The 11,886-nt window shown below is 45.0% G+C and overlaps 1 protein-coding gene across 1 annotated transcript; it reads right to left on the bottom strand.

The window, feature by feature from the left end:
* Positions 1 to 6,986: 6,986 nt before the first annotated feature.
* LOC123153738 (F-box/LRR-repeat protein At2g43260) lies at positions 6,987 to 8,066 on the bottom strand. Its single transcript, XM_044572709.1, has one exon. It carries the CDS (start codon positions 8,064 to 8,066, stop codon positions 6,987 to 6,989), a length of 1,080 nt encoding a protein of 359 aa, XP_044428644.1.
* Between the last annotated feature and the right edge of the window lie 3,820 nt (positions 8,067 to 11,886).

Here is an 11,886-nt window from a genome sequence, read left to right as displayed (position 1 = left end):
GTAGACTACTTACAACCAGACCATCTACGAGGAAGAAACTATGTTTCAAGACGGGATGGACCAAGTTTGCATGAAAAGTGACAATTGATTCATTCGTTGGCCTTGAAACCTTTTAAAATGGAAAACACACTGTTACATCAAACATGTCCAAATTTGATAATGTTTTGGATCAGTTTCCTATATTGTGGTCAAATTTCACCGACAAACAGATGTTTAAAAAAGAAACAAAACCACAAAGAATCAAGCAAAATAAGGAAAGACAGTAAAAGAACAGGGAGGGGGGGGGGGGGGGAATGAAACATAGAAAATTGAATAAGAAAAGAACTTTTCCCGAGTGCTGGGCAAAAGCCGCACCCACTTCCACTGCGAGAGTAAACGAATTAGTGGCATCCCCCGCCGAACCCACCCCAAATTCATCTCCACCGCGCGCGCGTCCCAACCTAGACGTCGTCCCGCCACCGCCGCCATCATACTTTGTCGCCACTCCAGAGCCGTTGCTGCCCTAGATTTGTGACTCCATGTGCTTTGGGGGCAACGGCATCATGTTTTTTGACAACCTCTTTCTTTGAGCCTTTGTGAGCAAAGTTGCCAGCTTGGTCTTAGCGATACTAGTGTGGCTGCTTGCCCAGATCAGGGTGATCCCCTAGCTGATATGCTTGATATGGTTATCAATCTTGGTCGTATGCGGCAGGGTCTGTGAACAAAATTGAGTCACCTAAAAGCCTTTCTTTCAGTTTTTGTTCATGAAAAATTGTTAACAGCTAATTTTCACATGGACACATTATTTGTAAAACAAAACACCCTTTTCCTATTTTTGGTTTACGGTTCACTCGAGACCATATACATTGGCCCGAATTCACATGTGAATTTCTACAGTTTTTAGTTACTGTCACATGTCTACTATTTTTGTAATTCTTGAGGAGACACCACTGGTCATTTATGAATTGGCATTTAAAATCATACAGTTTTCGGCTTCTTTCTCATATAAATCACCATTATTCGTTTGGTCTGCTGCCCAAGGGAGTACTACATACTCCCTCCATCTAGGTGCATAAATCATCTTAGGTTGTGTACCGCGATCAAGGTGGAGGGAAAACCGAGAGAACTTAATGTTTATTTGCTAACTAATAGCATTGCATGTAATGAACTGACCACTCCATGTCGTCAAGACATTGAAAGCATAGATGCCCCAATTCTCTTATTGGTTGATTCCTTTATTCATGTCAAGAAACGAGACACGAGGTGGGAGCACCATGTCTAGGTGTTTTGGGATTATTTGGTTTTCGTAAGATGACTTCTATATCTATATCTATATCTACTATTAAAGAGAGGTGATATTCTTGGTTTCGTCTCGCTACGTTTGGTCCCGCTTTAATTAATTTCAAGTACGAAATTTGGTTTCATTACTTGCCACCTGTTTTCTCCCAACGGAGGAAGCCATCTGACGGCGCGCTGTGGCCCAGGTCTGGAGAGCTGGCAAAAAAATAAATTGCCGATAGGAGGGTTTGATCTCATAACCTGACAACCGGCCATAGGATCCTAGTTCAAACAACAAATGCCGCTTTTGCCGACGAGGTTGTATGTCTCCACATCTTTGCATCTCTGGAAACGAGGAACATATAGTTGTAGGTTAGGCCTTGATGTCTTTTCGATCCGTTGGTATCGTGTGCGCTTTGATCCAAATGTTCATGTCGGAATCGCTCAAGAGCCATACATTGATCACGGGCTACGCTATTTGAGACATGCACAAGGTGCCATTGAGCTCGGCTATGATTCTGGTATCCTGGCCATGGTCTCCGACGACTCCTGCTGGTCCATGGATCACCTTCCACTCCTCGTGCTCGAGGTCGAAGCAAAGCACGTAGTTGCCATCATGGGATAGGAAGTGCACGATGCCATTGACCGTGACGCCGGAGGTACAATCATAGCAAAGAGAGGGCGTCATTGGGGGTGATTGTGTTTGCCTCCATTGGGCGCCATCTCCTAGAATGAGGACCTCGCAATTTGTTCGGGTGTTGTTATCGAGGCAGATGAGCTTGTACATGTGGGACTTAGCGGTGCGTCTGAAGCCGAAGCATCTAGTGGAGTATCCGCATGTCTGTTCCACGGCCGGTTTCGGTAAATTCGGGAGCGTCACCCCGGTGGCTAGATCCATGACCTGGGTGTAGGAGTTTATGTCGCCGATGGTGATGCAGGCAAGTCTGTCGAGGCTCGCGTGGAACTTCCATAGCCCAGCACCAGCTCCAGCTAAGCTCACCACCTTGACGACAGTGCCCTCCGTGTCCATCAGCTGGAGGAAACTAGGGCGGGAGCTGGAGTACTCGTCAATCATGGCGACGAGGAGCGGTTTGGCGCGGGACCTGTGCGTGGCGACGAAGGTCGGGTTGGAGATGCACCGGCACCGACCTAGGGACTTGGCCAGCAGCCAAGAGAGGATCTTGAAGATGACGTCCGGTAATGGCGAGACAGCAATGGCGGCTGAACCGAGATCACGGAGTCGCCGTTTAGGTGACGGGGGTGGAAGCCGTAGCGACGGCGACGCCATGGCAGCGCGCTGACAAGCTCGACCAGGAACCAATCTGTCCGCCGCCTTTGCCCTTTGGTCGATCTGAATCTGAGATTGGTGAAGTCTCTTCTTATTAGGTACAGTGAACCGATCTGACATGGGTTCGGGTTGCACTTGCCATCACAATCGCATATTCCATCTGAACTGTTGATTTACATCACCGTGAAATCTATGGCGTTAGATTTCTGTTGCAGTTTGGTCATTTATTTCTGAGCCAACAATTACAATTGCTTGCATCTTTCTAACATAACACCTTAATTGTTATCCAGTTTATCCATAAAAAATTGGGAGACGCTAAGCGCCCGCCGGCTGATCCGTATGAAATATCCGCCACCTCAACGGCCGTTTGATGTACGCGCGCGTAGCCGTCCGATCTAGTTCTGGCATATGGCTGGGTCGCCTCCCCTGACCCATTAATTTCTGAAACAACGGCCGAGTTGCAGAAACAAGCGATTTGTTGCAGAATAACTTTGCAACATAGATGAGGTTGCAGAAACCTTTGCAGTAGAGTTTATGTTCCAGAAAAACTTTTGCAATAAAAAGCATGTTGCAGAATATTTTCGAAAATAAAGATTATGTTACATAAATTTTTTTGCAACAAAAGAGCATATTACGCACAAACTTCTGGAACATAGGTGTTGTTGCAGAAGGAATTTTTGCAACATAGATGATTTTGCAAAAAAAATCCGCCTTTACTTTTCTGCCACATGGGTGGCGCGGTCTGGCACGGGCAAACTTCCACTGGTGAAGTTGCAAAAAAAAAATGTTCATTTTCATTTTTGTACTAACATGGATGTTGTTGTGGAAGAAATTTTTGCAACACAGATGATGTTGTAGAAAACAGGGGTGGCACAAAACCATGAGAAGTAGTACCGAAGAAACCCATGCAGGACACGTGTCGTAAAGAGGAGGAGGCGGACGCGCGAGAGATCCATCTATTGAAAACCAAGCATTGTCGTTAAACTAGCTATGCCCAAGGGACCACGCACGTGAAGAAAAATCATGTCACGTGCCATAGCATTATTGAATCACGCGCCCGATCGGACGGTGCACCAGGCGGCAGACGCGTGCGTTATAATTAGCCGGATGAATTGAAGACTTTTCCTAAAAAATTAGCGTTCAAAAGAACAATAAAGAGTGCTGGCTGATTCTAAATCTAGGATCCAAGTGTGGGGGTACGGTGCAAAGACCGATTTTACCGATCAGGCTGGGCGGAGCATTCGTTAGGACCTGTGAATTTTCCGAGGATCGCATGCATGTTTTTTGAGAAAGGATGGATTTTATTAATTAAAATGAAGCATCAAAAAGATACAAATACATTAAGCACACACCTGGTCTCTGCATAGCTAGATGCACACAACCAACACCAACGCACTCATACAAAATAATCACCGGCAAATAGCAAAGTCATATCGACCAAAGCTATGCCTATACGACAAAAAAGGAAAACATCCTGAAGCGATCAAAATCGTGATCGATAAACTACAACAATGACCATATCCGCAGAAACCATCTCATGACACCATAAAGACAACGAGATTCTTCAACAACAATGCCTTCAAGAAAGGAGCGATGCTCGAGTGCCGCCGTCACTGAAACCAACTACCAAAGGCCGGAGTCTAGGTTTTCACCCTAAAAGTAGTAGAAGAGCAGCTTTCCCTCCAGGAATCATCACTCCACAACCACTCACAGATTTAAGAAAATGAAGATCATGGAAAAGAGAGACAAAGCAATGCAGAGGAAAATGGATTAGAACATGGGAAATCGAGCATATCAATGCACCCACGCAAGCATATAGTACATCCGTCTTGGTTGGCTTGACTCGACAATATCCACCACAGCACAGCACCCTCCTTAGGAATATGTTGTTCTTTGCAAGCTCAAACAACATTAGATGCTCCAAATAAGGTACCATTGACTTTGTTGGCGCCATGGTACCGCTTCGCCTTCGAAGCCCGCCACAGTGGAAGAGGAAAATACACTGGATGATGCTGACAGCTTTGCTACCGCCACTTTCTCTCCTCACTCACTTTTGCCACCCCATAACACCATAATTTTATTCCTCGTCTCCCCCAGTTTTCGAAAACCATATTTGGTACAAGAAGCTTTCAGGATGAAGGTGCATGAACCTTGGATGTTGGATGGTGCTGTTAGACAAATTAGGGTTTGGTACAATACTCGATACGCTTGGTGGGTACGGCTGTCATATATTTATAAGAGGGAACTGTACAAATACAGGTTATGTTACAACACATATATCTAATATATACTTAGTCTATCACCCTTCCTCAATCTTAACTATGTCCTGAAACACTCAGAAGGTTAAAATTGCGACGACATCTTTCAAAAGAAGGCAAGGGCAAGGGTTTAGTGAAAATATCAGCAAGCTGATCCTTAGAAGAAACAAACTTAATCTGAAGGAGCTTCTGAGCAACACGTTCCATCACAAAATGATAGTCAACTTCGATGTGCTTCGTCCGGGCATGAAATACTGGATTGGATGAAAGGTATGTGGCACCGAGTTATCACACCAAAGAACAGGCGGCTGAGTTGGGGACACCTTCAACTCTCGAAGCAACGACTACACCCACATGATCTCAGCTGTGGCATTAGCAACAACTTTGTACTCAGTTTCGGTACTACTCCGAGACACCGTAGCTTGCTTGCGAGCTTGCCAGGCGATCAAGTTAGGCCCAAAGAACACATCATGTCCTCCTGTGGATTGCCGATCATCAGGACTACCAGCCCAATCAACATCAGAATATCCTGAGATCAGTCCAGAACATGCATGCTGAAGATGGAGACCACATGAACCAGTGTGACGAACATAGCGCAAGATGCGCTTAACAGCTGACCAGTGAGAATCACGTGGTGCATGAAGATACTGGCACACACGGTTAACAGCAAATGATATGTCTGGTTGAGTAATGAGCAAGTACTGCAGTCCACCCACAATGCTGCGGTACTCAGTGGCATCCTCAGGAGAGAGCAAGTCACGAGCAAGAGCTGTCAGTTTGTCTGTGGCAGACATGGGAGTCGTAGCAGACTTGCACTGCAACATACCTGCATGACGCAGCAGATCCTGAGAGTACTTCTTCTGAGTAAGAGTCAAGCCACTATCAGAATGAAGAACCTATAGGCCAAGAAAATAATGCATTCTTCCAAGATCCTTAACAGCAAACTCGGCACCAAGAGAGGACACAAGCCGATCCATAGCAGAAGCACACGAACTGATAAGGATGATGTCATCAACATAGACCAGAATGTACATAGTCACCTCAGGTCGCTGAAGAATAAACAGAGATGTGTCTGCTGTAGAAGGAACAAACCCATGTGCATGAAGAGCAGCGCCAAGACGGGCATGCCACGCACGCGGGGCCTGCTTCAAACCATAAAGAGCTTTGACAAGGCGACACAAATGATGTGGCTGAGCAGGATCAACAAAACCTGGTGGCTCACGCATATAAACCTCTTCTTTCAGAACTCCATGGAGAAAGGCATTCTGAACGTCAAGCCGTCGAAGCGACCATCCACGAGTAACAGCCAAAGAGAGAAGAACACGAATAGTAGTTGGTTTAATAACATGACTGAATGTGTCTTCGTAATCAATGCCGTATCGTTGTTTGAATCCCTTGGCAATCAGGCGTGCCTTGTACCTCTCAATGGAGCCATCAGCATGTTTCTTCACCTTGAATACCCATTTAGAGTCAATGATATTGACACCAGATGGAGGTGGAACAAGACGCCAAGTGTTGTTTCTTTAAAGAGCATGAATCTCCTGCTCCATCGCAGCACACCAATGTGGGATGCCAAGCGCTGCTCGAAAATGTCGTGGTTCAGTTGTAGGGTCAGCCTCAGCATGCGTCACACAGGCCGCAAGCCACGCGACAGTGCCGTCAGTGCGCTTCTTCGGTTGGAAGATGCCACTTTTGATGCGAGTATGGGGACACCGGACGAGGCGCTCGACGGGGCTATCATGTTAGACAAATTAGGGTTTGGAACAATGCTCGATACCCTTGATGGGTACGGCTATCATATATTTATAAAAGGAAACCGTACAAATACAGATTATATTATAACACGTATATCTAATATATACTTAGTCTAACAGGTGCTCTGCCTCATCGACTCTTTGCTACCTATGTAGTTCAAAACAACTAAGAATACATGCATGCATGGTGTGAACCGTGCTCAAAGATGACATGATTGACCGTGACATTTTGCAAAGCTGAGCACAGGGAACGGACTTCTTCCATCATCAAAGCTAAACAACTGGTGATAAAACTAACTCATAAAAGAGAGATCACTTTGTAGTTACTCGAATATATTTTTGAGTTCTCAAGCAAACACCGTTATTCACGTATGAATTGGGATTTATAATCAAACAATTGCCTGCTTTGTTCTAACAAAACACCAAACTTTAAGGAGATTCAGCAAGACTGCCCATACTATAGCTAGGATTCAAGTTCGAACTGCATAGGCCGATTTTGCCGACGATATTGGTCGGTGTCTTCACATCTGTGCATCTCCCCGAAACAGGATCATATACTTGCAGATTTGGCTTTGAACTGTTACCATAGTAGTAGAAGAGCAGCTCGCCGAGATGTAGCTCTCTCAAAGGCACCACATAATTGACGACTTTCCAATCCGTTGGTATCGTGTATGTTTTGACCCAATTGTTCTTGTTGGAGTCAGTCAAGAGCCATACATTGATTATAACAGGCGACAATATTTGAGCCATGCACAAGGTGGCGTTGAGCTCGGCTATGCTTCTGGTGTTCTGGTCCCTGATGGCTCCTTGTGGTCCATGGATCACCTTCCATTCCTCGCTCTCGAGGTCAAAGTGGAGCACATAGTTCTCATCATGGGACAAGAAGTGCGAGGCGCCATTAACCGTAACACCGGAACTCGAATCATAATGAAGACGGACCATCATTGGGCACGGTTGTGTCTGCCTCCACTCGGCGCTGTCTCCTACAGTGAGGACCTCCCAAGTTTGTGTCTTGGTAGTACGGGTACCGAGGAGGAGGACCTTGTATGCACCGGATTGGGCGGTGCGTCCAAAGCCTATGCATGTGTAGTATGTGTAGTATTCCCCCACAGCCGGTTTCAGTAAATTCATGAGCCTCACCTCTGTGGCTAGGTCCACGATCTCGATCTGGGTGCGGGAGTTGTTGTAGCCCAAGGTGATGCAGACAAGACCGTCGTGGCTGGCGCGGAACGTCGATTGCCCAGCTAAGCTCACCACCCTCACGACAGTGCCCTCCGTGTCCATCAGCTGCAGCTTATACCCAGCGTGGGAGTTGTGGGTCATGGCGACCAGAAGCGGTTCCGGTTTGGCGCGGGATCTATGCGCGGCGACGAAGGCCGGGTCGGAGATGAGGTCGCGCCACTTCTTCGACACGCACCGGCATCGGCGCAGGGACTTGGCCGGCAGCCAGCTGAGGATCTCGAAGATGACGTCCGTTGGCGGCGAGACAAAGGCGGCAGTCGTGGTCATCGCAGCCTCAGCGGCCTAGCTAGAGACCTTCTCGGTTTGCCGCCTTCGATCGATCTGGGATTTGGCGAAGGCTGAAGGATCTTCTATGTAATGTACCATACATATCATGGAGATATCTTACACGGATTCGGGTTGCACTTAGCTGTCGTATTGCTATGGAACTCTGTAATTGAAGTCTCCGTAAAATCTGTCGCTGAGATTTCTGTTACAGATTGGGCTATTTTAACGCATGTCCATTGTCCTGTCATTTGCATCGTGCGATGCTGATTGGCCGCATTGGCATTGCCTCTCTCCTCTGTAATGAGCAGAGAGCAAGAAGCTTGGGGGGGTTATTTATTTCTTAACTGACAAAGGCAATTGCCTGCATCTTTCTATGAGAACACCATAATTAGTTATTACCCATTCTGTACATTAAAAAATATTTCAAAAGAATAAGAGAGACGGATTGCTTCTACATCTATGACCCAAATGCGGGCTGCATGTAATGGCCGATTGTGCCGACGACGATAGGCAGAGTGTTCATCACGTCCGTGCATTTCCCATGGCAAGGTCCGTATCGTATGCACTGGCTTCGACACACCACTACAGGGGCTTCGACACATCACTGCAGGAAAATTTGTCTTCACAGAGTGCAACTTGTCGGGCAATCAGCCAAAAAGGCCATTGTCGAGTGCCATGAGAAAACACTCAGCAAAACAGCAAAACTCGGCGAAGCGGACACTTTGTTGGCTTCCATGGAAAAAAATAACTTGGCAAAATAACCAAACCCGAGTGCTAATGGAAAAACACACGGCAACGACCAGGAACTCGGCAAATTCGGTGGCACGGACGCCGTTGTGGACTACGAAGTAACGTGTGGACCCTTTGCCGAGTACCCGACATCCATCGCTTGGCAATGCTGTTTTTTTTATTCCTTTCACATATTTTATATTCTCTTTCTTTGTTTCCTTTTTCTATTTGCTTTCTTCTTCTATTTCCTTTTCGTTGCTTTGGTTTCTTGTTCTATTTTATTTCCTTTGCTTTGCTTTTTTCTTCTGTTCTATTTTCTTTTCTTTTCTTTGATTTCTTCTTCCATTTTATTTTCTTTGCGTTGTTTACTAATCTTTTGAACAAGTAAGTAAAGAAGAATCCCTCAAAAAATTGAAGTAAGTGAGAAGGGTCCCAAGCACCATGTTGTTATCTAGGAAATTCAAAAGAACTCTAAATAACACGAAACTTGGTATGTTGTCATGATATGACATTTGTAGGTTGTTGTAAATTTCGGGTGATGTTTCAGAACAGTTGTTACTTATACTTCTTATAAAATGGGCCATCTATGAGGAATAAACTAGGTTTCGAGATGGAACGGACAAAGTTTGCATGTAAACTTATTGTTGAATCATCGGTTGGCCTCAAAACATTTTCTACACACAACACACACCATTACATGTTCCATGGTAAAATTTTGCATTTTTCAATGCCCGTTTGCAATATTTAAGCATTAAGTTCATTTGCAACCATTAATTGAATATAAATCAAATCTGAACTGCGAGTACCTGAATGATAGCCAAAAGTGGGTTAAAAATTGTCTTTTGTAGTACTTAGGGCCTGTTTGGGACTGACCCACTCCATCAAAATCAGCTTCACACCATCAAATCTAGTTTGGAGCGGTTTCATACTGGAGTTACAACTCCACCAAAGAGCACTTTATCATGTTTGGCTTCCAGTTATATCCAGCTTCAAGAATGGGAAATTTGATGAAAATGATCTGTTTGATTGGCTGATATGGGGAGAAACAAAGGGTATCCATTTACTGGTGGTAGTGGTGCGTAATTTTTCCTCAACTCTAGGTTCTACCGCTTTTGGAGCACCCCCTAAAGAGCTTCACAAAAACAGGGAGTTTTTTTTTCTGATAAAGGACATTTCATTGAATTGATATATTAAGGTGATACAATCGCATCGAAAGAATGCCCGGCCTCTGCAAAACTCTATGCACACAGCCAAAAAAGTCCAACCGACCCAAAAAATAAAATTGTTTTACAACTTAAAAAGATAAATTAGTCCAACCTATGATGTGGCAGATCCTATCCGGAGATCACACCACCATCCATGGGGGGAGAAAACCTCACTGGCGGTACGCTCCAGCCGCGTAGACGCCATCATAAAAAGGTCACTGTCCTCCAGCCTCTGCAAGATAGACCAAGTACGGAGCCATCGCGTACATACATGAATAACCTGCATAGGAGATGAAACACATTTTTTTTACTAAAAACCACATCATTCCTGGTAAGCCACAATGCCCAGCATAAGGCAGCTGCCCCCACAAGAATATGTGCAAAAAATTGTTTATCAATACCCCTTAACCAGTTGCCGAACATGTTACGTGCACTACGTGGTGGGTATAAATTTGAAGCTACTTGAACTATGGCCCAAACCGCCCGAGCGAACTTCCACTCAAAAAAAGTGCTTAATAGACTCGTCATGTTGGCAAAAGACACACGCCTTGGTGCCTTGCCAGTTGCGTCGTGCCAGATTATCTCTAGTTAAGATGACCCCTCTGTTTAGGAACCAGAGGAATATCTTCACTCTTAGAGGGATTTTAAGCTTTCACAATTTCCTGTTATCAACCGGAACATCAGAATGAACCATTGCATCATACACGGATTTGACTGTAAACTTGCAATTCTGATGCAAATTCCATCGAAAGATGTCCGGTTCATCTGACAGCTGAATAGCCTCTAGATGTATGAGTAGCTCATTGCAAGCTGCCAGCCGAGGTCCTAAAAGGTCCCTACAGAAAGAAATATCAAGGTTTTCTTGTCCCAAAACTTGTTTGATGGTGACAAATTTATGTCTAACAATCCTATACAAACTCGGGTATTGCACCATGAGTGGTGTGATCCCTAGCCAGGTGTCTTCCCGAACCGAGAAAGTCCCAAATTGGAAAAAGAGTTCCTTGGCCTTCATGACTCCAGACCAAAAATGTGAGTCACCAGGTTTCCAATGGACTTGAGAAATGGCTTTGGGTACTTGTTACAAATGATTTCCTGCCATACTCCATTCTCAGTGAGTAGTTTATAAACCCATTTGCTGAGACGAGCAATATTTTTAATCTCAAGGTCCTGGATTCCAAGTTCCCCTTGAATTTTAGGTCGACATAATATAGTCCACCTAGCCAGTCGATATTTCTTTGATTCATTATCACATTGACAAAAAAAATCTGGATCTAAAGTAATCGAGACGCTGAAGAACCCCTTTCGGTAGATGGAAGAATGGCATCATATATAAAACCATGTTGCTAAGGACGGAATTGATCAAGATCAATCACCCCCCATATGACAAGAGTTTGGCTTTCCAACTGGCTAGTCGTTTCTCAAGTCTCTCTTCCACATGCTTCCACTCAGCGATAGTTAAACGCAGATAGTGTATGGGAATACCCAGATACCGAATCGGGAACTGCCCGAGCTGGCATCCAAAAATATCAGCATACTCAGGTGCATATTCTGCAGCATCCCCGAAGCAAATAAGTTTGCTGTTATGAAAATTAATTTTGAGGCCAGAGAGTTCCTCAAATGAACATAAAAGCAGCTTGAGATTTATTGCTTTATCTAGATCATGACCCAAGAAAAGTATCGTGTCATCCACATATTGTATGATAGATAAACCCTCTTCTACCAAATGAGGAATGATGCCGCTAACCTGACCGGACACCTTATCCCACTCAACAAGGGTAGCTAACATGTCAGCCACAATGTTAAACAAAATGGGTGATGCGGGGTCCCCTTGGCGAAGCCCCTTCCTTGTCCGAAAATAGTTGCCAACCTCATCGTTAACTTTGATG

The sequence above is a fragment of the Triticum aestivum genome, chromosome 7A (assembly GCF_018294505.1).
Source record: "Triticum aestivum cultivar Chinese Spring chromosome 7A, IWGSC CS RefSeq v2.1, whole genome shotgun sequence".
Classification (NCBI taxonomy): Eukaryota; Viridiplantae; Streptophyta; class Magnoliopsida; order Poales; family Poaceae; genus Triticum; species Triticum aestivum.
The sequence above is the reverse complement of the archived record's forward strand: the minus strand, read 5'-3'. Positions and strand labels throughout refer to the sequence as shown.